Genomic DNA, 27276 nt, shown 5'->3' on the forward strand with positions numbered 1-27276 from the left:
GTGCTCCTGTTTCTGTTCTGTATTTTGTTCTGTGTCAGACTCTGTGTTGGTGTCAAGTTTATCAGTTTCTGTTTGGTTTTCCAAGTCTTCTGGAACCTTAATAAGGACAGTTTTTACATTTGAACTTGGAACTGCTCCACTAGGCTTAATTTCATCTATGTTGAGCTCAGAGTTATCATCAAGGGACATTTCTGGAACAGCAAATGACTTTTGCAGTAGGTCTCGCTTTTGCTTAAGTGTTAGTGGGCTCCCACAGGACATCTCTTGAAGTTCCTCTGGCTTAGCTAGCTCTTCAAAGTCCTTTTGATCTTTGGAAGCTGTGGAAGGGATTTCCTCTTTTTCTAATGAAGCATTATTGCTCAAATCCTTAGAAGTAAAGTCTTTGGAACAATCCTCAATGCTGAACTGCACCAGGGGCGTTATGCTGAGGCTGAGTACAGAGACATTAACAGGAGTTGACGGAGGTGACACAGCAATTTTGCCAGAGACCCCATCATTTATCTTGTTTGTTGTTTCTTCTTCTTCATCACTCTCCACTATTCTAAGGGGAGGAAGTGGTTCAAAGACTAAAGAGTCACTGTCTGAAGTGGAAAGTACTGAATGCTTTTCAGGCCCCGATGTGGAGTCAGAGGACAAATCTATCAGATCTAAGTCCTCTTTAGAAACAGAAGATTTAACTGGAGAATCCACTTTCACTTCATAGGTTTCCATGCAGTTTAACCTCACTTCTGGTATTACAGGTCTCCTTGTTTCCTGGAAACTTTCCATGGCAAGAGGATTTTCTTGAGTCTCTGTGTTCTCAGTCCTGGTTGAAGAATTCTGTCTGGGCCGTCCATAATCATTCTGTCTATGCATGATGTAAGGAGCACTGGCTGGAGGCTTATCTAAGTCACACCGGTCTATGCAGGACTTCCTACGATGTTCATCTAATGTAAACAACAGGGAGTCTGCATTCCCTATATCAAGAGATTTTTGTTTTAGAGAGCGCAGTTTTTTTTTCTGAATGCTTTCTTCTCTCACACAGCGGAGAATGCTGTCTTGTAAGGCCCCCGTTTCTCTATATTCAGCCAGCTCTATTTCACCTGATTAAAACAGAAAAAGCTAGTACTATTTTATTGGAGATTTGAGGCAACAATCATGTCTTCATCTCATAGTAACAAACTCAGTGTTAAATCTTTGGTCAAAATAATCTGTGATTTGTTTTTACCTCAGAGCCATGCTAAAAAAATCATTGTAACAGACAACCAAAAAGCCGTAACCCCAATTAAATTACACAAACCATTAGGTTTTGAACCCAAATTCACAACTTCAACCAGATGTACAGTTGAAAGGGTTAATTTGGCCATATATATTAAATAAAAGTTAGTGGGCTAAAAAGTTTTCTTGACATCTGTTAAGGATGACTGCAAAACATGAGTGATGAAGCCAGAAATGCTTTGGCACAAGGGTTGGTAACCTCTCAGAAGCACCGTGACAAATCAACACAGTTTGGTTCTGAAGCAGGCCAGAGCTGTCCCACCACTAGACAGCACATGGCTGCTACTAACAGTCAGCTATATCAACAAGCTGTGCATGGCAGGCTAGATAAAAATCTCTTGTCAAGCTGGATGTGGCCTATCAGCCATAGGTTACCAACCCCTGATTTAATAAGTCATTCCACACAGAAATCACCAAAATCTTTATACCATGCTGTCATGCATCCTGCATTTGCCAAATACATTACAGAAAACTACTTTAGAAATGTTGAAGGGTATTTCTGCACAACAAGATGGAGTGTGGCCATAGCACCCATGCTGTCTTTTCCTAAACTAGCGTAGGTAACAACAGCAATGAAGGAATGGTTCAGCATATGCTAATAACCAGAGAACAAAGGGACCTTGGGTACATAGTGTGGTTGCTAGCCTATGCTACTGTGTCTTCATTGCTACTGTTGCTCATGTCAGCTAGAATCAAAACCAGCCTGAGTACATCGCCCCCTGCTACAGCTTTAATTTTGTTGTACAGATACATACTCTTGAGGAGTTTTTAAAACTTAATTATTGTTTTCTATTTTGGTAGTGTCCAGGGACCCCATACACTATTGTTGGTGTATTCTGAATCATTCTGCCAATGAAGCTGAATGCCCAGGCAGAGAGAAAGATCAATCTTAGAGCTGTCAGAAAATGGATCTTTCTCCATGGAAAGCAACATTTTTCAGTTTTCTTTGAACTTTTACATTTTGTGATTTTTTCACTTAAAACTCAAAGCTCAAAAACTTAGTATTTTTCAGTTTGTGGGAAACAGTAACTGACTTTGTCTATTTGGTTTTCAGCTATGAAAAGCCAAATTATTTTTTACAACAATGCAGTTTTTCAGCAAGAATTTCTGTTTCACTGAAAAGACAATTTCTATTTAAAAAAATAGAAAAGGCTTTCAAGAGAAAATTTTAATAACCAATTTGAGTTCAGCCACCGGTGGTGCAGAAAAATTAGAATTAATTTGCCGTAGCAAAGTTTCAAAAGCCAGTTCTATCCAAATTTTAACTCCATTTTCAGGTGCCCAACCTAAGATGCCTTAAAGAAGTTTGGTTTCTTGAAAGCAGTAAGCTTCTGCTTTCTAAAAATCAGAAAAATCAGTTTTCTGAAAACCGGGAGAATCATCTGCATTTCAATTACATGGTGTAACAAAACAGGTGCAAATAAAGAATGAAATAAGTAACGGATTATCACATTTCTGCACAAATTTACTTTGATAAAAATTTCATACTTCTCTGGGCATTCATCTCAACTGGTTGATATTTCACCATTTTGCTGCCACCAATTCTTTTCAGTCTTGCAAAGAAAGTTTGAGACTCTTTATTGCAGGGTCCAGTTGGTGTGTCATGAATATCAGATTCATCAAAGACACTGTCTTCCTCTGTTTGGGAAAGAAAATTATTATCACTCCAAGAAAATATATTGTCTTCAGCATGAAACAGAGACTATGGGACAAATCCTTATCAAAACAGGTTTGTAAAGAAAGATGTACCCCAGGAATACCATTCAAAGTATATTTTACACCCTAAACAAAAAGATCTGAAGGTAACTGGAATAAAATGCAGTACCCAGAAAGGAGCTATTTCATACATGGCCAAAATGATAACTCTCTTTCATAAGATAACTGATTCTTTAGATGCAGTCTATCTGGACTTCAGTAAAGTTTGTAATCTGGTGCCACACTGAATATTATTAGCTAAACTGGAGAAGATGGGGATTAGTAGAAGGACTATAAGGTTGGTAAAGAACCAGCTAAAGGGGAGACAGTTACTGTGCTGAAAGGGGAACTACTGGGTTGGACAAAGGTTACAAGTGGTGTTCTTCAAGGAATATTTTCATTAGTGACCTAAGCACAAAGAGCAGGAGAATACTAATGAAATCTGTGGGAACATCATCAATATGGAGAAATTTCAGAATATCAAAGAGGAAGAACTGGGTGACCTTGAGGTCTGGAGTAATAGAAAGGGAAATAAATTTAGTACAAAGCACAAGGGTGTGCTGTTAATGTCTGTAATAAGATGCAGCTTCTCAGTAGGAAGCAACAAAGAGGGAGAAACACTTGGGTGTATTTGTCAAGTACAGGATAACTATGAACCACTTATGTGACACAGCCTTAAAAAAGGCAAATGTGATCCTATGATGCATCAGTTGAAGTATTTCCAGTAGGTATAGGGAAGTGTTATTAGGATGATCATGGGAATGGAGAATCTATGGATAAGGGTATATGAAAAACTAATCATGGAGTAAAAGCAGGAGGGGCTTTAATGTGTGTCAGGTACTGCAGTTAACTGGATGCTTTACCCTGAGGTAAATGAAAGTTACACTGTGATGGCTTCATTCTCTTTCACTGAAGACTAACCTGCCATGGAGGATGTCTACACATGCACTGATGAGCTGTGGTTACTGTGCATTGAGTTTAGTACCTGCAATAACAGGTACTAACTAAATGCACTGTAACTGGCACTACTGCACAGTAGTGCCAGTGCACAGTCTTTTAATGACCTTAATGTGCAGTAGACTAATTTGCCATGATGTGCTAATGTGCAGTAGAGTTAGTCTACTGTACATTTAGTATCTTGTGTAGACATGGCCATGGGTTAGCAGCCATTTATTCTAGAATAAGAGTGTGCACATGAGCACTTACCATGGAGCAGCTGACATGCAGTACAGTCTTGCCTGTTTGACACTGCAGTAAGCTGTATGAGTATCCATGCCCATATTAAGAGAAGAGACCAAAAAAGCTTGGCCTGTTTAGCCTAAAAAATGAAGGCTGGGAGACGATATGACTGCTCTGTGTAAATACATCACAGAGATAAACATCAGCAAGGGAGAAGAGCTATTCAAGTGAAAGGAAAATGCTGACCCAAGAACAAGTGGATTTAAACTGTGCTTGAATAAATTTAGACTGGAAATTAAAAAAAGTCTCTAACTAGCAGAGGAGCATAGTACTGGAACAGCCTTCTAATAGCAACAAGGGCAACAAACCCAACTGGTATCAATATTAAGCTAGATACATTATTAAATGATATGGTTGCCTGCAAGGAAGGGACCAGGAGGTCACTCCCCATCCTGCTTCCTAAGTTCCTAAAAACAAAGAATGTTTTGTGGGTTTTTCTATGCAATTAATACTGTTTCTCACAGTACTCATTGTGCAAAGTAATTGGCTATGGTCAGACCCACTGGTAGTTTCACTGAAGTCAGCACACCTGTCATGACTGGCGCAGCCTAGAGAAGCAGAAATGTTGAGTGCCAGACAAATGCATCTATTGCATAAGGGCTCTTCCTGACTGAGAAAGGATTAATCCAATTATTTTCAAACAGAATGCCATGGCACCCTGGGGCATCTTGAAATGCTTTCAGCAGTGCCGTGGGGTGCCACACAATGTTAGAGCACTGTTAGGTTTGTAAACGTGATTTGCAAGATAAAACCAGAGGCTAGATCCAGATGTGCAGGGGGGTGCGCTTGCAATGGCAAAAATAGTAGGGGCACAAATTTGTGCCGGTACATTTTGCTGCAGTGCACACCCCTGCACATGCACTTTGTGAAGGGACAAGTTGTCCCTCTTTGGGCAAACTGCCCATGCCCAGCTCATCCCAGCTCTCAGCATGCTCAAGGAACCAGGGTGCAACTGGAGTGGAGATGCTCTGGCCAGCAGCCAGAGTGTCTCCCTAGAGCAGGGCTTTTCAACCTTTTTCAGTAAGTGTACTCCCAGCAGCTGGACGTTTTTAGTAAGCATACCGCTGGGGGGCTGGGAGGGTGGGGGTGGCATGCGGCTGATGCAGATCCAGGGGCAGGGAGGGTACACTTACTAAAAAGTGAGCAGAGTGGTGGCAACGCAGGATGGTGGGAAGCGGCGACACGGGGGAAGCTTCTCCCCCCTTGTGTCCGGCTGGCCAGGCAGCGCCTACATGGCCCACAGAGGGGCGCCATTGCCCTTGCCTGCCCCCATCCCTACTCCTGGGAGGCAGCAGTGCTCTGTCCCCGCCCGCCCACCCGCGCATACCCTTTAGGGCCCTCCCAAGTACCCCCAGGGGTACATGTATCCCCGGTTGACAGCCACTGCTGTAGAGAACTAAACCTCTATGTCTTCAGGTGCATGCTCCTGTTGCATGAGCTGCACCACATTTTTTCTTGGTACTTTTTTTTTTTGCTACTGGGATTTCCCTGTAGCAAATTTTGGCCCTATAATGCAAATTTGCAGAGCAGGGCACATTTTAATGTTCCCCACAAAGAGGTTTGTGGTGCCACAAAATATATGCCCCTGCTCGATTAGACACAACCAGAGATTTCAAATGGGAATCCAGAGTATTTAAAACAAGTATGACCTGTTGTGGTCTTTGAGTTCTTTTGCAGCAGAAGAACTGCTCTGTTATTTTTTTCATATTCAAAAAATGAATGAAAATTTAAGAGCTCACATTTTCTGATGGGATATAAAAAGGTTGAGGCTCACTAAATTAATCATATTGCTGGGCTAAACAAGTCCATTAATATATAGATTACACCCAGCATATTAGTTTTCCAAAACACCATATATACAGTGATCTTGTCCCGCTCTTGTAAGTGGAAAAGAACTTTCCTACACCCCTTCCTGCCTTTTAGTCCTAGGTTTAATTCAGTGCTGATATAGTAACACTTTGTCTTTTTACGGTCCTTCTTCATCAGAATATTGGTTTGCCTTACTTTGCGAGATACTTTACAAAAGCCTTGCTAAGTAAGTAAATGTAACACCCACATACCCTTAGGGTTGTGTGGGGTAAAGTGTGTTCTAGTTTCATATTGCTGTGAATCTTGTTTGTGCTGTATATTGTACCTTTTCTGGGACTGGAAGAGGATCGCACACCCTCCCTCTCATTGTGTCCAGACCATTGTCTTAAGGTTCCCTCCAAGGGACCTGTGGGACCTGTCTGGTGACCCTGGCCACTTCACCTGAAGTGCTGCCCGCCTTTGAATTGATTGGGTTCTAGTAGCAGTGTTCAAGTGATGCTGCTTCTGTTTGGGACCAGGTGATTATGTCAGAAAAGTGATTTAAAGCTCAGGCCACCTGGGTTGGCGCTCTCTTTTTTCTCCTGGGGCTGCCAAAGCCTGAAAGCTGAATTGGGAGCCAGAAAATCTGCTCCCCATGTCAGGGGTCTCCCTCCTTTTTCACTGGAGAAGCAAACTGAAACTATGTAAAGGGAAAACCTCAGATACAGGGAGAGAAAGTCTGTCTCAGGGCCTGAGACTCCTGTTCTCTCCCTCTTCTCTCCCCTTTTGCTTTTTTATGGGTTTTGAGTGGGATGATGCTGTGGGGGGTATCAATCCCTGCAGCAAACTAGCCCAGGTTGGAGCCTGGCAGTTTTGTTGGCGTGCTCTGGGCCAGGGCTGAGAGCCTGGCATGTTTTAGTTGCTGTTGCAACTTCTTTTCAGTTCAGCACAGCTGTCGCTGAACCCCAGCTATGTGCCTTGTTGGCAATTTTGTCCACACAGGCCTGGAGTGGGGTGGTACCATGAATGTATTATTTCCTAGTGCAGACTGGCCAGGAACAGGATCCTGGCAGTTACTAGCCGTGTAGACATGGAGTGAGATGATGCGATGAGTGTACTATTCCCTAATGCAGACTGACAAGAAACAGGGTCCTGGCAGCTGCTGGCCCCCTGCATTGGGGACCGTAGTGTCTCAGCATGGCGGTATAGCTGAGACTGGATGCTCAGGCTGCAGTTGTAAGCCTGGGCCCTTTTTGCTGTTTCACAGCTGTTGCATTTCAGTCCACCTGTGTGGGGCTAACTCCCACCACATTTTCAGCTGGCAGATTTGGGCCAGGGTGAAGCCCTGGCACTTCTTGTTGTTTATCCAGGCCTCAGTGCTGTATGCACCTACCTGGCTTTTTGCGGCCCAGTCCAGGCCCAGCGAAATAGGCCTGAGCCTTCCTTTGTCCCTTTTGCAATTTATGCCCCAACCAAGCAGCATGGGTCAGTGCTAGTCGTAGTTCAGGCCAAAGCCAATGTAGGCCTGGCCCCTTTTTGTTGGCCCCTCAGCCTAGCAGTGTACCTAAGACTAAATGTCCAGGCTGCAGCCACGTAGGCCTGGTGTTCTTTTGTTGTATGTTGAGGCCCAGTTGCAGGACAGGCCTGAGTCTCACTTTTATTGCTTTACAGCTGTTGTGTCTCAGCAAGGCTGTATTGCTGAGCCCCGCTGTACACTTGCTGCATGGCTGGGCCTGACACATGTTGTTGCTTTGGTAGCTCTGTGTCCTGACCAAGCAGCATGGTCAGTGCTGGTTGCACTATAGGCTCTTTTGCTGTTCGGCTGGCTTTTCTTTGAGTTCTGTTGCAGTTCCTGCCCCAGCAGAGCTGGGATTAGGACTAGAAACTTTGGGGGTGTGATATGCTGACAAAAGTTGCAGCTAACCCTTCAAAGCCACCAAATGGAAGTGGAGATCAGCATTACAGCTTTGCAGGGAGCAACAAGGGGCCTGTGCAATGCAGAATGACCTATGGTCTCTAGCAGCTCCCTGCAGCACAGTGGAGCCATGGGGCATCTTGTAAGACTCTCCACTGTGGGCCTCCCTCTCCAGCCTGTTGCTGAAGGGCAGGTGTAGGGGTGCAGGCCCCTGGAGCTACCCACTGGGGAGTCCCAAGTCCCAGACTGCCTGGGTGTAGGTAAAGCCTCCTGAAAAGGGTGGCACCTATAAACTTTGTTTTGTAGTTTATACTGTTTTAAAATTATAGTTAGTGTTTACTTTTGTTTTTTCTCTATTCTTTGTGATAAATTTGGATTTTGTGTTTTCACTACCTGCGAGGGAAGGGTAGTTGGTTTTATTGGACACCCTAGTGATTCATTTAGTGCTTACCAGGCAGACTGGCTGGGGGCTCGAGCCAAGGTAAACTATATTTAGTACCCCAAAATTGAACCTGGCCCGCGTTGCTGCTAACAGGTGCTCAGCAGAAGGGTTACATAGATATAATTCTCTTGATGTTAAACATGGTGAAACAGATGAAGGGCAATCCAAGACCACATAGTGAATGTGTGAGGAGGAGAAAATTACAATTTAGAAGTAACATGCTGTTTATTCCTCCAAACTATGCTGCCACAAGTATCTAAACGCTCCTTAAAGAAGTCTTTTTTGGGGGGACTTCCAATGTCAATCCAAAACCTTGACTTCATTTTACAGTCTGTGAATGCTTCCACTTCTCCTTATTGCTTTCTAGTCACAACCTCAGACTGACAAATTGTCAGTGAAGCAAGTCCAGGGCCATCTGAAGAAACAGAATCTTTTCTTGAGGCTTCTTTACTTGCTTAGAGATAGCCTATCCTGAAAGTCTTGTAGACTTTCATTTTAATTAAAGTGACACCAGATAAACGTGGGGCAGAAAAGTCAAATAAATGTGAACCAGAGACAAATTTATCATCCTGTATTTTTTGTCTTCAGGAAAAATAGAAATTACTGCACACCAGAAAGTGTGTTTGAAAAGGAAGGTCCAAATCAGATCAGCAAATTTGCTAAAAAATAGTAAAAGATAGCAACACTTGACCAAATTGACTTATAATAAATGTATATATGATATATTATATGTTCAGTTGCACTGTATATTATATATACAGTAAACTTTGCAATTGCTTTGGTTCTTATTCTGGGATAACACAGACTACTTTTCAAACACTAATATTCATACTAGCCTTGCATCACTGCATAATTGGTGGACAGTGGCATAGAAAGGTCAAATCCCATGAAGAGAATCCAGAAGACTGACTCCTAGTCTTGTTGGTCTACCCTGTATTTCTTTTTAATTAATGACAACAATATAACCCAAGACTTAATTAATAAAATCAATGGCTAATATAGAAAGTAAAATGCTTAAAATACCTTTTTCCTTTTCACTGTATCGACTTATGTTACTGTTGTCACTGTACAAAGGCCCTGCAGTTGCATGAGGTTTGCAGCTGTGGTACTGTGCATTGAGAGTGTTGACTGTTATGTGGATCAGATGCAGGACAATCTTGCTGACTTCACAGTCTCTGTAGGGATACTGGTTAATGAATGAAAGAAAGAAAGATAGTCTTAAAAATGAATTTTTCCTCTTGAATAAATATGTAATCAATAAGCGAGAAAAAGCAATAATGTGGTCATATGGTAGCCTTTACGTATGTCTTAATACACTGGAGAAGGCAATAATATTATTCACCTTTGTAAACAATGGATTATAAAATAATGGTGTCTACATCAGACTTTCCAAAGGACTCCCTATAAGAACAATGCAATATATTATTTGTTTGGTTTTTATATGGTAAATCCACCTGTTAAAAAAACTTCATGAGGTCACGATACCTGTTTGCAAAATATTTGCTAGTTCATTGTTCAGATCAGTCATATTTCTGACATCTCCATTTTTACTTATGTCAGATCTAACCATAAGAATCAAGCTCCGTATGTCCAATCTCAGCTCAAGTATGTAAACTCTACACTGTGATTATATTCCTTACAATTCCTCTCAGAACATCATCCAAACAAACCTATTAATTTAAAATTCAGCCAATTTTTAAACTTTTAACATACTACATATGTTTCTAACTTCCTCCCTCTTCCTTCCAGCATCTGTAGTTTTACACCATGCTCTTAAGAAAGACCCATGTAAATACCTCTGACCTGAGCTGGGTCATTCTGACCTGCAATCTGAAAACATTGCTGATTGCTGGACAGTGGAAACAGCGACACTAACACACAAACTGAAGTTAAATGCACAAAGTATACACAATGAAAGAAGAAATAAAATTTTAAAAAGTGTGTGAATTTTAGGGTGATAGTATTCTGATACAACAACTAACCTTGTAAAGGATGACCAGCAATGCCTTTAACCACATCTGCCTAATATGAGGTTTAAGAGACCAAAGGGAACAGCGAGGAGGCTGCTGGAAGTAATGTCTTAGTTGTGGACAAGTGCAGTACTTCAGCACTTGAACCACTAATGGAAGGAGATGTTTTCCCAGGTTAATATTATAATCCATGACCTGAAAGGAATATTAATTTAGAATTCAGTTCACCAAAATGAAAATCAGGCCCACTCATATTAATAGCCAAACTATCTAGCAGCAGTTTAGATATTGCTCAAGTAAAGAGAAATAGGCATATACAGGGAATTCTCATAACCAACTAGAAAACTTTCAGAAAACTTGTCACTTGGTTAGCTGTTTATGTAGTATCCCTGGCTTAGTTGGCTAACATTGTATCGCTTGTAACCTAGTCGCGTTCCCCTCCTCTCCCCCATCCCTCTATTGTTATTCCCTTGCTCAGGCGCTTTGTATTTCCATATCAGCTTTGTCATCTTTTTTCTGGATTCCCAATCCAAAACATCTACTAATAAAAGTCAATCTGTTCTGTTGTTGAGTCATTTGTGACAATGCTGTCACTTTGCTATTTACCATTTCAAAACACACTTGGAAAACTTTTCATATATCACCAGTTAAGTTGCAGGGGCAAGGTATGTATAGCACAATAGTGTACTAGGATGTGGATCAAATTCTATCTTTAGTTACAACCATTATCATCAGCAGGGGTTCTACAAGAAGTGGTTGAAGTGGAAAAATCATGTCTTGTATTAAGCACTGAGATTAAAAAATCATTTGGTGGAACACAGAGCCATACAAATAACAATTGTGGAACTGTAAACAACAGAAGTTTTACAATTTATCTCCTAAACAGTGCCCTAGTACTGAAAGATATGAGCACATTTGATTCCTTTAATAGGCTATGTGCGTGTCTACATGTGTCCTCCACTGCACAGCTGGACCAGGGTAGTCATTTAATAATTGCTGCAAGTACTGAATGGCTGTGCAGTACCTCCCAGTACTGTGCAGTCCTGGCAGCACAAGGGTCATTTCCAACCCTGCTGTGCAGTAGCAGCAGCATCATGGTTAGTGCATGCTGATGCTACGTCGTCATAGGGACAAGCTATGTCACCACAGCTCATCACAATGGCAACATAGCATCTCATGTAGATGCACCCTTTTTCAACAAAAATTAAAAAATCACAATATTTATATCATTCAAAAACCATCGACTTCTGAGTCACTTTTGAAAAATGGATGTAGGCTCTGAAGTCACATTAGTGCTTTTGAGAATTTCATCAGAAGCCTAACCATGTCATTAATGAGAGGCAATGATTTTTAATTATATCTTTTATTAGGCCAACTGTATTGTTTGGAGGGATGTTGGACAAGCTTTCAGATACAAAGTGACCTTTTCAGTGAATAAGAAACCATCCAGGGAAAGTCTTAGTCCTCTCAGGAAGGAGATTGAGAGTTAATCCTATGCTTATAAATACAGATCTATCTTATACATGATTACTTAACAGGCATATAGCATAGATTGGTCCTATTTGTGCTGAAATGATCAAATTATGCTTTAATATCGTGATATTCCAGCACAATGTATTTTGTATTATGGCTAGTCCTTATGTACACTGCAATTCAGACTTGCCATCCAGGGATTTTTTTAAATATGCCTCTCATGATTAGTTGTCCAATCCAAATGTCCTATGTTATATGATTTTACAGCAGCAAGCATTTCTGAGAAATGGTTAACAATATAGTAGGGTCAGAGTGTCGTTGTAGCAGTGACGTTCCAGGAAATATACAAGAGGCAAGGGTTTGTTTTTGTGCTTGCTTGTGTGACATCTTTTATTGGACTAACTGTGTAATTGGAAGAGATACTGGACAAGTTTTCAGGTACAAAGTGCCTTTCCTCCTGTCTGAGTTTTCAGAGCTGACTGATCAGGGTTTTTGCTGCGAGGTTTTGTGTTCAGGTCTTTATTTCTCTGTTGCCCCAGCATTTACACTCTATGGGTACATCCAGACAAGCGTGCATGTGTGGTTTGCAGTGCCACAGACCCATCTGTGGTGCCACAAACTACACGCACCACACATTCAGGCATTTGCCACACTGCTAATTTGTAGTACAGTGGGGGTTTTTTTACACTGGCAGATTCCAGTGTCAAAAAAACCTGCGCCACAAAAAAGCGAGATGGTGCACTTGGCGACAGCTTGTGCTGCGTGAAACCAGAGCCTGGCCAGCCAGACCCATGCTCTGGCTGCCGGCCAAACTCTCCATGCCCATATCACCCCCGCTGGAGCCTGAGGAGGCCCTCACAACCCCAGATAAGGCTTGCAAGGTCAGTCCAGGTGCGGGCCCCAGCCTCCCCTACCTTACTCAGGGCAACTTGCCATGTGCCAGACAGCATGCACACAAATATGTGCCACTGCTGGCCCTGGGGAAAACAAATTCCCGCTCATGGAGATGCACCCCATGAGTACAGGTAATGAAACTCACTTTATTTGTCCAACCATGTATTCAGGATGTTATATATATGGTCCTGGAGTCTGATCCCTGGGTCCAACAAGAACAAGCCATGTTATAACATGCCTCAGTGAACTATATTCTGTAATCCAGAGAGGCTTTAAGACTAATAGAGCCACTTTTTTACAAGTGTTTTTCAGACTGGGTATACAGTTATACAACCTGAGAACAAATCAATCCTAATTTACAGTGTGATCTTTGCTAGTACTATCAAGGATCACCTAGGCTACATTATTCCCTCCGAAGAAACCTGTACAACACTGCCACCTGGTGGACTAACACCAAAATGATTGTAATTTACATAATTACATCAATGCAAATAAGATTTCAATATCAATTTTGGTGTTGAAATATTGATATGAATATTGTAACTGGAGGGCGTCCTAGGGTCGCCATGCTCTCCCCTAGTTGCCCTCTGTACCGTGCCAAGCTGCCTACAAGCACCCTCGAATCTCGCCTGCCACATCTTGGTGTTATATATATATATTAAAGGGAGGCCGCCTTTCGTCCTCTTGGCCACGGCTCTCCTGCTATTACTCGTCCTGTCTCTATAATGGGTGTTCTATGCACGCCGGCCTTATGGGCTACGTGTGGCTACAACCACCCCTGTACCACGCCCCAAGCCTCGCAGATGTACCAGACGTTCTTTGGTCTCACTCAACACTTCTTTATCACTTGGGCTCTCTGCAGCCCCTGTCTCTCTCGCTGTGCCTCCCTGGGCGCTCGGGTTCTCTGCGACCTTGTCTTGCTCGGCCTTACTGGGCCCTTGGAGTCGGCACTCTCCCAATACTACACCCTTCCTGACGCTCGGGTCCGGGACTCTCCCTATACTGCGTCCTTTCTGGTGTTCAGGTTTGTCACACTCCCAACGTTGCTCTTTTGGCTTTCATCAGTTGCTGCCCCCTCCTCCGGGGCTCCTCAATCGCGGCCCACTCTCCGGGGCTTCTCGCTGCCCACTCTCCGGGGCTGGGGTTTCCTGCTCTGCTGTGGGTCCCCTATGAGGCCTCCTCCAACCCCTAATAGCCTCACCCAAACCTCCGGTTTAACAGTAAACAAAACACAAGCCCCTTGGCTATAACATAAATCTAAGCCATTGGGCTATAACAACATTCGAGCCACTCCAAGGTTTCTCCATCTCTCACCAGTATCACATTGTTCAGGCATTCAGGCCTCTTCCTTTTCTTCACTCAGGCAGAGCTCCCTCTCCCCTGGTTTGCCAGCAGGGAACTGCCTGCCTGGCCTCAGCCCTGGGGTTTAAATGGGAGCCAGGCCCTGCCCCTTCTGGTCACCTGACCGCTAGCAGGTGGGGGTCACTGGCTTTCTCTAGTTGCTCCAGCAACCGGCACCTGAGGGGTTATCCCAGCTCTCCAAGTAGCAGGCACCTTGGCATCCTGCTACAAATATTCATAAATATTGATATGAATATTCTGGCATAGGAAGCTAAATATTAACAATAATATTTGGAAATAATATTTTCTCAAGCTGACTATTCTAACATCTGAAAGATAAAATTCATAAACCAATAGATTCCTCTATTCCAAGCATGTGTAGCACTGACAGGGGAAATAAAGAATTTCTGAGTTAGGTGTTACACAAATGTCATTTCTGACAAACTTCCATGAGCTTTTCTTCTTGTAGATATATGCCAGCACTGCATCAAATAGCTTGTGGAATTCCATGTAAAAGGCACGCTTACAGCATATTCATCACAACTACCAAAACAGCCATAAGCAAGTATCTTTTAATGCTAAAGGCAGGAACTGAAATACAGGATCCCTAACCTGAGTCCCCTTTATGTTCAGTATCTCAAAGTGGTTTAGCCATGTAAATTTATGAAGCCTCTCAAGCCTCACAGAAAATTATTGCCATTCCCATTTTGACGGTGAAGAAAGTAAAGTGTGGGGAAGCCAATGTTATACACAACCTTATAGTACAAAACGGCCCAGGACCCAAGCGTTTTAAGTTGCAGCTTCTTTGCTTCCAAATCTTTCTTTCTCCATAGCAACAGCTCTAGAGAAGGCATTTTATATAACTGGGCTGAGCTTTCTGAAGTGTAATCTAACATCTTTACTTTTCTGTCTCTTCAGTTCATCCATTTATTACATGGGAGGGAGTATTAATTTGAATTACCAGACACTTGGTCATAATTTTAGCCAATGGTACCTGGCTGGGTGAGGTATTTGCTTCATCTATCTATAGCGAGAATAAATCACACCTACTTGTGCTATTCCAGCGATAAATGCATTAAAACAAGTTGAAATGCGCATTTTCTGAGGTGCAATCATGAAGCATCCTTCCTGTTGATCATAGCCAAGCAAGACATACAAATGACGCTTGACTGTGTTGAAGGCTTTCGCACTGCTGATGTCTGACTCAGCACTACTCTCATCCTTTGCCATGAACTTCATCAGCACAGTAATCAGCTGGTGGACAGTCTGATGATCAATCCCAGCATCTTCTGGAAGTAGGTCCTTTATTGTATTATCATTCTCTGGGGAGGGCTGTCCTGTCAGCACAAGAAAGATATGGTGTAAATGACCATGGCACAAGACAGTGGTGAATCAGGCTGGAGGCTTCTTTCCCAAAGTGATTCCACTTCTGCCAAAGTATGTACACGTGAAATTAATAGGAGCTGCCTTTTTAGAGGCCAGTATTTTATTGTTGCATCGGTTGTAATGATCAAGGAATACCATGGTATTTGAAATTAACTCTCTGTTCAGTTGGATAGGCAAAGACTTTCAATTCCTCAAACATCTCAGACCTTATGGGTAGGACTGTCCTGTCACTCCTCATATACCACCCTTGAGTTCAGCAATGTTACCCCTGCTTCCACTTGTGTGGGAAAGAACAATCATATTCTGTGGTACTCAGGTGATATAATGTAATGTCAATCCACTGACATCAGTGGAACAGAGCCAAAATACATCAGCTGAGGGCAATGCTCAAAAGTAATTGGGAATATGAAAGAAGCAAAATTTTGCATTTGATCAACCCATATCAGGTCAAGAATGAAAGATTTTTCCTTCTAGCATTCATGATGCATTCTTCTCTCCACATAAGAACAGGGAATTTACCTGACCAAATTGTGGCATTTTAATTTTGCCCTGGCAAGCTCCATCTTCCAAAGGAATGAAGAGGCTGTAGCTATCTTTCATGCTGTTAAATAACAGCCTAAACAGCATGTCTTGCAAGGATGTTTCCAGATAATGGAAGTCAAACTGTAGGTATTATAAATAAGAGGTTTTTTGAAAGCTAGTGTATAATACAAATCTTTTCACTTTTTAATTATACAGGTTTGGATATGATCATTTTTCTGCAGTGCTCACAACCCAAACAGGAATCTATTGGGTCAGACCATGGTCATCTGGAAGTAAAGCTGTCTAGGATCAAGACAGAGACTGAGTCGGCTGAGTTTCATTGTGCAAGCTGAATAAGCATAACAAGTAAATAAGCAGCAAAAAGCGGAAATAGTAATTTATAACATTCTTTCCATTTTCATAATGTAACATGCTTTCAATGATATCCTTATGTACAAAGTTTGTTTAATCCTTTTGATTTCTAACCTGCTAGTGTCCATTTATTTGGCTTCTGAAGGATCAGCTCTCCCAGTGCTGCTGGAGTGGGGCCAGCAGCAGCACCAGTCTTCCCAGTGCTGGGTGCAGGCTGTGCCCAGCACCGGTCCCAGGAGGCAGCAGTAGCAGCAGCAGCCTTCTATCAGACCCAGCATACCTGGTGGCCCACACCCCCAGGAGAAGTCCAGCACAACCCCACAGCCCACCTAGGGGTGTGAACCCGCCAGATCTGCGTGCAGGATGACAGGGGCTGCCACTGCTGGCAAGTGACACTAGTTTTGCTTGTCAGCACCATGAAGTACAGTTTCCCAGAAACCCCTACACCTATCTCCTTGGCAGCCCTCAAAAGGAGCTACCGTCACTGCAATTTTCATCTGAATCAGGCAAGAAATGGTAAAGTTATAGGCATCTTCATGATTCCCCATTATAGCCTACAGGCAATAAGGTGAAAGGCACCAAAACAGCAAAACAGTTTCAACACAATGAAATGGAACAGTGCTTTGAAACTAAATGAAATGATGAAACAAAACACTGTCCCTTCAAAACAGTGAACCAGAAGTCAAAACGAAAGGGTGCTGTTTCGCACAGCCCTAATTCCTACATGTTCTCTTTAAGAAGAAATTCAAATAAGAATATGCTGCATAATTAAAATGCACATCCCTTATTTCATGTATGATCAGTGATGAAGAAAGTTAAAAATGCCCTTTTTGATTGTACCAAGAGAAAAGGTACTTAACAACAAAGTACTGATTCCATCATTAATTTTAATCAGTACTAACAGCCTATATTAATGTGCCCACTGATTATTATGTTAAGTCTTAGGCCAAAAGCAAAGATAAAATAGAAAGCTGTTCTGAAGCAGAATTAAGATGACACAACTACCTTCTTCAAAAGAAAAAAAAACTTGGTTTCCAGCTTTTCATTGAAAAAACAAAAATTTTGATCAACATGAAAATTTTCCATGTATATTTTCATTTTGTTACAAAAACAATTTTTCATCAAAAACGCACACATGAAAGCATTTTGATCACCTTTAAACTTGCAGAATTAAAATTAGAGTGATAATCTTTCCATAGAATTTTATAGCAAGGATATAATTCTTTCAAATACTTTCTGTCGAGAGGGCATAATTCTCATTCAGAAGCTTTTAGAGGGAAATATGGTGATGATGATAGTGATTCCCTGTATAATCCTAGTATTTTTATCTCTGAAATGCTACGTGATTTTTTCATACAATTAAAAAATAGAAGCATGGAACTGAATGAGTCAGCAGTATAACTGGGGGGACAACAAGGGCAGAAGTCAGCCTCTCCCCCTCCCCTCCCAGGAGTCTTTGCCATGGGAGACAGAGCAGTTTGTCATAGGAGCCAGGCAGGTACAGTTCCTCATCTAGTAACATATCTGGGGGATTGGGGGAGAAGGGGCGGAGGAAGGGCAAAGGAGAGTGCCCAGCAAGCCCCAGCATGAAGCTGCCATGGCCAGTATTTGGTGTACCTATCCCCAAGTTGCAATAGCCTGAGCCCACAATGCTACAACAGGAGCTGCAGCAGTAATAGCTGCCAGCAACCTGCAAAAAGCAGGGACAGAAAAAATTATTCCTCTCTCCTTCGCAGCCTGCCCTTTACACATACAGTGGTTTAAGTGATCAGAAACTGGTTTAAACCTGTAGCAGAACATACGTTCAGTGCACATACACCAGTTTCAAAGTGGCTGAAACCAGTTTGAGATAAACCTGGTTGAATGTAGTATCAGGTTTGATTTGGGTCAAACTGGTTTATTCAATGTCTGTCCCACACCCCTTCCTGGTTTAAGTTAAATCAGAATCCCCCAGAATCCCAACATGCTCTCTGGGCTGGAAGGGACTGTCTGCTTCAGAGAGCTGGGCTGGCCCCTCTGCTCCCTGGCTGGAGCTCTGGCAGAAACTGCACGTACAATGGGATCTGCCTGGCTTCCTCCTGTTCCACCCCTCCCCCTCACAACTCCCTGCTGAAGCAGGGATTACCCCCTCCCCTCTGCCTTACATACACACCTCTCAGCATTAGCTAGCACACCACATGCTGGCTATGGTCCATGCTGTGGGAGATGGGACAAAGACAGCCAGGACTGCTTAGGGCTCTTTGGAGCTAATCAACAAGTAGTTGGTAATGTCCCTCAATTCCTTCCTTGGAAAAAGTTGTTTAAGAAGAGCTTGAACTAATGAGATAAGCTTTTGTTTTGTTTGATGGGCTGATAAATGCTAACAGCTCCCTGTGTAACTCCCTTCTGTGTAACTCAATACTCTGTTATCTACAGAAAGGGGGGGAGACCCCTCCCTAATCAGAGCATCCAGCTGGGGCCTGTCCATGCCCCCTCTCGACTCAGCTCTATAGAAGGGAAGGGAGGGCTGCTGTAGTGCCCCGTGGCTTCTAGCCTGAGCCACTGCAGGCATGTACCTGCATTTCTGGAATGAAAAGGGAATGTCTATCCACCTCCAAATTGGTTCAACCATTGCAGGTTAGACTAACTTGCAAAGGTTGAATCAATTCAGGCTCAGGCTTTTTGAATGTGCATCCCTAGCCAGTGGTCGGCATAATCCTCCTTCCCTCTCCTACCCAGGCATTGCAAGAGCTTGCTATGCCTCTGCAGTGAGTCATTTATGTCAGTTATGTCTCTCTAAACCTATTCCAATCTATCCCAAAACTTCCACCTACAATTAAGCAGGTAAATAATTGGGAAAAATTTATTCTGTTTTAGTTTCATCGTTGAGCCGTGTCATTCAGAAACCTGGAAAGTTTCAGTCTTGCAGTGGGTCTGCAGTAAGAGAGGCTGTGGTATCTCCATCCTTAGAGGTTTTTAAGACCAGGCCAGACAAAGCTTTGGCTGTGATGATATAGCCCATGGATGGTCCTGCTTTGAGCAGGGGGTTGAACTAGACGACCCCCTGAAGTCCTTTCCAACCCTAATTTTCTAAGATTCTTTGATTCTAATGACCTGAGCTGATGGATACTGCCAAGGAATTTTTTCTGAGCATTCACTCTGCGGGGTCAGTGTTATACCCTCAGAAGCATTAAAAAAAGTCATATTTCTTTAATTTTTCTCTGTTGGCAGCATCCATTATGATGGACTATTGCCAAAAATAGTATAAATTACCACAGCTCTTCAATTATTTTGTACTCCTGCTATCAGCTGGATAGCTGCTTCCTTAGTAACAAAGCCCACAGTAAAGATTTATCAGTAAGCAACAGTAACTGGGACACCTGGATGAGTTTGCTGGTTTGTTTTAAATCTGTACAAGATGAGGAATCCCTGATATGTAGCCCCAAATTTGAACTCACCTTTAAGTGTTTTCTTCAGCTAGCATGAAAACTAAACATCCTGCCTTAGAGTGTAACCCAAATTCCCTCCCACAGATTTATAGCTCTTATTCTTTCAAGGGGCAGCGCTATGTTTCTCCCCCCACCTCTATCTCTACCTCAAGGGACCAATAATCCCCCCTGCATTGATATTCATCTTTCCTATTCTGATAATGAGAAACCCAGTTAGCCCAGTGGGTATTTGCTGATCCTAGTCCACTCTCCTATTCTTCCAATGAGAAACCCTTACATGGCAATGGCAGAAAGGAATCCAGCTGATTGCATCTGAGCGACACATCCAAATGATGTAATGGATGTTACATCCACCATTAGTCCGGTGGGTTATTCATAAGGACATCTTACCCAGGGAATAAGGGAACCAGATTCTAGGCTTCCCCTCACCCAGAGAGGGTTGGAACCCACATCTCTCACTGCTCACCAGCTCTCTAAACCCCAGACCATGGTCTAGGCAAGATGAAGAGTACCCTCTACTGGGCAGCAAAGAAAGAAAGAGTTCCTGGGCCAAAATAAGAAAATGCAGGAGCAAGAGAGTAGTTTTGGGAGGGAAGGAGACCTGAGCTTTGGCTCCTAGTTCCCGTGCAGTTCATGCATTTTTATCCAATTACTATTCAATGCAAAATACAGTAATAGCACTGGAAGCATAGGCAGGGAGGACAACTCAGGATCTAGGGTACGCTTCCTCCTGGTACAGTACCCTCCTCACTAAACCACAGAGTCAGGCTCCCCATTGTTTAAAGGAAACCTGAGATTATCACACAATCACCCAAGTCCAGGAGCTGAGACTTTAAGAAAAACAGCATATGGCACCTGACCCAGGATAAAACTATAATACCAGACACCAATGCAATGCGAAGCTGACATTTCCCATGTGACAAGACCTTAGCCTTTTGTAACCCCAAGAAATGCAGTCATTTGTCTGTTGTATATACATTCATTACACTTTTACCAGATGGAGACTGTGGAAAAGTGCTTCAGTGTGCTATGGATTACTCAGTCTCGGTCTGTCACTGGGATCATCTGCATACAGCTAAGGTTACAAAGAGTTGGGATGCTGGAAGGCTGTGCTTCCTGCCCCTGCCAGATTCCTGAAGCTGGAAAAGCCTTCCACAGTTTTTAACCAAGCCATTTCAGTACATCTGTTCCACTTGGACTGTGTTTTCAGATATAAACAAGAGAGACATGAAGAGGCTTTTTGTCTCTCTAACTGCTGCGGTTGCACCCTGGCCTACCCTCAGCAAATATTTATTATTGATTTATATCACAATAACAATTTAAGAGCCTCACTCATTAACCAGAACCAGATAGTGGTAGGCGCCATACAGGCTTTAAATAAGAAGGACAGAATCCATCCCAAACAATCTACAAAAAAATATAAGACAAGAGACAAAAGGTTGATGCAGATAGGGGGTGGTTATAAGGTACAGAAACTTGTAGATCAAATGTGTTCCTTCTTCAGAAACTCAACATGCTAGGAAAGAACCTCTCTCATAAGCTAGTGCATGATACAAGATACTGTATTATCGCCTTTCTTTTCTTGCCTAAGCTATGCATCCCTCACTTCAACAGAGGAAGTATACCCACCTGGGGTTTGCTCTGGTGTTCCACCAAGGGCTGGTGCAGACTGCTCATGCCTGGTCAAGCTCACAGCTTAAAAAACAAGAACAACTCTATTGAAATGAAGCAACTTCAGCTTTTGCATATACTCAGGGCTACCTGAGGTTAATCCAATATCATGTTCAAGTGCATCTAATAATTCATTGTTACCATACAATACGTTAGAAGAGTTGGTTTTTGTGCAGTAGTAATTTTTTTTGTACTCCATAACTCTTGTTTTCTTTATTACTCCATTTTGCTGATCCAAGAATCCTTAAGCAAGAAGGACCCATGCAGAACTAGGAGCTAAGCAACAAGGGTTATATAAGATTCACAGAACACTGTGAGTAAAATATATTTAGAGAAAATAAATGACCTCATTAATCATGGTAGCTCACTAGTACCCAGGATTTCTGTTAATTTAACAGGAACTATTATTAGGCCTTGAGGGGGTGGAGGGAGTTAATTGTTGCTGAATTATATTTTAAGTAAAGGGATATTTATCATTTATCCCCAAAAAGGCGGGGAACATTTGGTTTTATTATTGCTTTTCTTGTAGTTTGTCAATTCACACAGCCCAAAAGATTTTCTAGAACCTAGTACCTTATGGTAAGATGTTAGTAAAAATGTTTTGCTGGGACACTACTATGCTGAAAAGAAAATTTTCAAATACAGAGTAGCTGCAACAAGGAATTTCTAGTTGTATGCATAAATCTAAACACATGCACAGTGCTATATAAAATGACACAAATATTAATATTAAAAAGCTGGAAAAACAACATTTCATGTTCCTGGAACTACCTCTTCTTGCACAAATCTCAGTCCACAGCCCACCATATGTATTAATAGAGCTTTGCTTCAGAGCATTTATTTCTATTAATAAAATAACTACAGCACAGAACAGGAAAGCTGTCTAGGCTTTTGGCAAAAGTCACTGGGCAAAGTCCAGATTGGTCCCCTGGCACCTCCAACACAGGCACCAGAGCACCTAGAAATAAGGAACCTGGCCTCAAGGGGTGATTCAGAGATGGAGGGTTAGCCCCTTAGGTCCATAATATGGTCACTGGGGAGAGTTAGGAGCCACCAAAGGGCAATTCAGAAGTTGCAGGCCTAAGTGGGGAGCCACCTAGAGCTAGCTGACAGGCAACACTGGAGCACAAGGGTGTTTCTCATCTGCCCCTCTCTTGAGCTTAGGTGCCTGACTGCGGTCTGCACATTATGTGCCTTGGTTCACTCAGGATGGGCAGGGTCTGGCAGCATTAATGGCAATGCCCACATTTTGCTTACTGGCTTGGCAGGTGGGGTGCTCCCCCAGAAAGTGGGAGACCAAGTTCTGTGTCCTCCTGAGTCCAAAATGATTCACTCCCACATCTCCCACCTCCCAAGACAATGCTCCAGCCACCAAGGTAAAGAATAGTTTGGGGGGCACCTTCCACCCCTCTTGTTGATGCATGGATGTTTTGCTGAAAGAAGTACAAGATGCATAGGGTCATTGAGAGACAGCAAGTAAGAGGCAGTATGACTTCATAAACCAGTGAGGAGAACATTCCCCTGAGAGAGGCATCCAGGGTTCTTACCCTTGCTGCCAGGGTAATTTCTGTTTTTTAACCACTGTGTAATGGAAATGGCATAAACATTTCTCACAGCAGGGGACAGACCGCAGGACTCCATCACTGTACCAGAGCCCCCTAACACTGCACTACAAAGGCAGGCTCCCTCCTGCTTGCTCTCCTTCTGGCCCCATGAATCTTGCACTCTTGACTACCCAGTCAGCCAGCTTCAACAAGACAAGACAAAAAAGGACCCACACAGTCTAACCATAACTTGGAGGTTAGGGCACGCTCCTGGAAAGTGGGGAAATGTGGGTCTGAATCATCTGCGTGTAAAGAGGATCTAAACTCTGGTCTCAAGTTTTTGTGCAAGTGCTCTCACTTCCAGTCTACTGGGTGAAAGGTGGGCCTTACCCTTACTTCCTGAGGTGACAGAAATGTCCCCCTTGCTGCCCTAGATCAGATCCCTACCTTCCAGTAAAGAGTGGGAACTCAGAAACACTCTTGTGCCTAACATTTTGATTGGTTAGGTGTAGATGCCTCCCTGCTGATCAATCAGATGATGTGGATTGTCCTGGGAAATACCTAAGTCTCCACATTCACTGTATAGAAATCCTAGGCTTCTAACCCTGTCAAATTTGGATCATTCTCTGGGATGAGGAGAAAACAAAACCTAGGTCTCCCATCTTATTAGGTACTCTATTAAGCTAGTGTGCAAAAGATGAGCAGCAGTGACTCTACCACGAGCAGCTGTACTCTATGCTGAACTCTAGACTGTTGACATGTGGTAGGCCTGGTCAAAGCACCCTTAACAGATCATACTTAAAAGCCTATTTTGTAGTCCAAAATGTAGGCACTGAATGAATTTAGGTACCAAAAGACTTTGTGGCTGCTGAATAAGGGGTTACTCTGGATCATTTTGTGTGACTTAAGCACCTAAATTCCATTTTACCAACCTGGAACAGGCCCACTGACTTCTAACTATCTGAATAAGATTTGAGGCAGTCCAAAATGCCAACCTGCTAACATATGGCAGTTGGATGAATACTGAAAGCTCCAGTGTGTACCCAGGAACAGGATACAGTCTTAAGGGAGAAGATGCAGGCTTATCACAAAAATATAAATGGATACTCAACGAATTTTGGTGGTTAAGGTTTCTGGAAGGGAGAGCGCCCTCTTTGATTCCACTGGTCCCTTCACACTGTCCCTCAGGGAACGCACACTCTTCTGACGATTGCGTGCGAAACGAGCCCTCTTGATCTTCCACATTGCTGCATCACTGAGGTTGGCGACATTTGTCCGGACAGCAGTGATAGCTTTGCAAATGCAATTGACCAAGTTAGGATTCATTCCACAGCTTAGTTAGGTCCTACTTCTATAAAATGCCTCATGCCAGGGGGCCCCAAGGCCCACTGAAGTCAATAAGGTTTCATATGGGTGCAAGGGGTCCACTTGCAAGGAACTCATTTGTGAATCCTAAATTGTATAATCCCAAACATTTTGAACAGGTTTAAAAAAAGGTAACTTGGCTTCTTCCCTATATATCAAAGATGGGGCAAGCCAGACTTTTCCATCTAAACCCTGAATTTCTTGCTAGGAGAGGGCACAATTCTTTAACCATTTCAGAGGGCAAAAAGCGCATGAGAACAGATCAGGAAGGTCCAGCCCTGTTGAATCCAAACTCGGAGTCTAGTTCTGTTTAGCATCAGATTCCAACCCTAAATAGCCTACATCTAATTGGATTTGGACCTCCACATAGCTTTGTAAACTGTTTCAGCATGCTTTCTCACTGGGAAGTTACACCAGCAGAATTCCATTGGCCTTAATGGAATCAGTGATGAGATGTACAGGTGTCCACAAGACATTCAAGACTTAGATGTTTACAATCTGAGTGACCCAAAAAGCAGAAACTCAGATCCCCTACACTCTTTACAGTTATGTTTGGGAAAGTAATGGGGAAGGGGCAACAGATGACATTTGCTGCATTTGTGTGTTAAATGCTTCCAGATATCCTTCCTTTGTGTTATATAAAATAAGATATAAAATAACCATCCAAAGACAAGTTCCTTATTATTTTGCCTTAGCCTACTGGAGGATTGAAAGAGATGGCACCTAACAGGCACTGTAGAAGGAAACAATTTATGTGCAGTTTATCTGTTAACAACTATTTGTACAGGCACCCTGGGAATTAACAGTTGAGCACCTGAACCTCACATGTTATATCATTGTCCCTATTCTTCCATTTGTGTTTTTTGGATTGTACATTTTCTGGACAAGGGACTTATCTGTCCTCAGCATAACAGGGTCCAATCATGTTTAAGGCCTTTATGAATAACAACAAACTAAAGATCTATCTACACTGAGGGCCAAGAACTTGCACAAAAATCCAGTCTGGCTAACTTGATTAGTCATAGAATCAAATCATATTTCAGCCAAGTCAGAGAACCAGGCTGTAGCAAAAACAGAACATGGCATCAAAACCTGTAAACACAATATAACAAGAATGGACATGTCTGCTGGGCGATCAGAACACACAAAGACTGGGTTTTCCTCTTTTAGTTTAAAATGACTACATCAGTTCAGCAAACTTGGTTTAAGCCCCAGAGCAGATGCAGCCTTCATTTCTCCCATTCCCTCCTGCAAGTATCTGAATTCAGCCAAAGGTGAAAAAGTGATGTGTTTTGGATTCTGCTTACTTGTCGGAAAAGGGAATTCTTTGTTGCAGTCCAGATGAAGCTGTGCTTCCAGAGAAAGTGTCTCAAAGCGATTCACAAAGAACTCCCAGCTCAAAGCTGGAATGTCCCTCTTTAGAAAATGAAGGAGCAAAAGCTTGCTAAGAATTGTGGGTCTGTCCTTGACAACTGTGTCAAACTGGAAGTCAAGGCAGAGGCAGAGACCCTGGGGAGAAAAAAAAGACAAGAACTCAGATGTGAAGAGCGTATCTTTAAAAGCACCAAACCTCCCAACTTCTCCAATCATCTAACCCTAAACATGAGCTTACTTCTGACACAAACCATGATTAACTACTGAAATCAGCGTGCAAGCATTTAAGTGAAGAATCAGGCCCTCTCTGAATGGGGAATTTTCTATTTTAATTTTAGGAAACACAAAAGCCTAGAGCACGATTCTGCCCTGTTGTACATACAAAACAAAATTCTGCTTTGTTCCTTCTTGTTACGCTATCCAGTGGGATTATCCCAGTGTATTGACTTCCAGTCTTAGAAGTGGAGCAAACGATCTAGAGTTATGTAGGAATTAATGTACTGCCTCAGGAAACAGTCCCAGTCTTCTAATCAGATGAGAAGTTGCTCTCAGTATCAGCTATGCAGATGTGTCCACAGTGTACCTGCCTTAGAATTCTTGGGCCAATTCTACCTACACTTACATTTAGGCAAAACCATTACTTTCAAGGAATTGTGAAATGTAATTGGGGTTGTGGAAAATTTAGCCATTCATTTCCACCTTTGCTATAAAAGTAGTCTTGGTGTAGGTGCATTTAAATAATGCATATCTTATATGTGTATTAAATAAAACAAAAGAGTGCTATTAGAAGGGATTCTGCCTGGTAACAGGTACAAGGAGTTACAGTGCATGGACAGAGATACATTACAAATGTATGTAGCTTCCTATTGATAACTGATATCAGCACCCAGAAAGATTCTGAAGCCTATCATCAAGGAATCAATTCTAAGCACCTAGAAGATAACAAGGTGAGCAGAAATAGTTTACACAGATTTGCTGAGAGCAAGTCATGGTTAACCAACCTGGTATCATTCTGTAACAAGTTTATGGGCTTTGTGGATGAGGAGAAAGCAATGGATATAATATATCTTAGTTTTAGTATGGCTTTTGATATTGTTTTCCACAGAGTCCTCATAAGTAATATAAGGAAGTATAGTCTGGATGAAACTACTGTAAGGTGAATGCATAACTAGTTGAATCATTTATCAGAAAGTACTCATCAGTGGCTTAATGTCTAACTCAGAGAATGTATCAAGTAGGATCCACCCCATCAGGGCTCTGTCCTGAGTCTGTTCAATATCTTCACTAATGACTTAAAGGTGGAATAGAATAGACATACAGTAAATCTGAAGATAGCACCAAACTGGCTGGAAGAGCAGACATTTTGCAGGATAGAATATGGATTCAAAATGACCTTGATAATATTGGAGAAATAGTCATAAATTGGATTAAAGCTAATAAGACAACTGCAAAGGACTTAGTACAGAACAAATCCAATGAAAAAATACAAACTGGGGAACAAATTAATAGTCAGCAGTACTGCAGAAAAAGGCCTGTGGATTACAGTGGATTGCAAGGTGAATGTGAGCCAACAGCATACTGCAGATGCAAAAAATAAGGC

At 42.4% G+C, this 27276-nt stretch overlaps 1 protein-coding gene across 1 annotated transcript in view; it reads right to left on the reverse strand.

Annotated features, from left to right (window-relative positions):
* The window catches only part of UNC79 (unc-79 homolog (C. elegans)), a 221257-nt gene that overhangs the window by 97382 nt on the left and 96599 nt on the right, over positions 1 to 27276 (reverse strand). Inside the window, exons 26-33 of the mRNA XM_019518633.1 lie at positions 25610 to 25811; positions 24050 to 24229; positions 21352 to 21417; positions 15065 to 15351; positions 10319 to 10501; positions 9360 to 9522; positions 2746 to 2895; positions 63 to 1082 (exon numbers count right to left, since the gene is read on the reverse strand). Coding sequence (XP_019374178.1) covers positions 63 to 1082; positions 2746 to 2895; positions 9360 to 9522; positions 10319 to 10501; positions 15065 to 15351; positions 21352 to 21417; positions 24050 to 24229; positions 25610 to 25811 — 2251 coding nt within the window. The remainder of the gene's footprint in view (positions 1 to 62; positions 1083 to 2745; positions 2896 to 9359; positions 9523 to 10318; positions 10502 to 15064; positions 15352 to 21351; positions 21418 to 24049; positions 24230 to 25609; positions 25812 to 27276) is intronic.

The sequence above is a fragment of the Gavialis gangeticus genome, unplaced genomic scaffold, assembly GCF_001723915.1.
Source record: "Gavialis gangeticus isolate Ggan-Ray unplaced genomic scaffold, GavGan_comp1, whole genome shotgun sequence".
NCBI lineage: Eukaryota > Metazoa > Chordata > Crocodylia > Gavialidae > Gavialis > Gavialis gangeticus.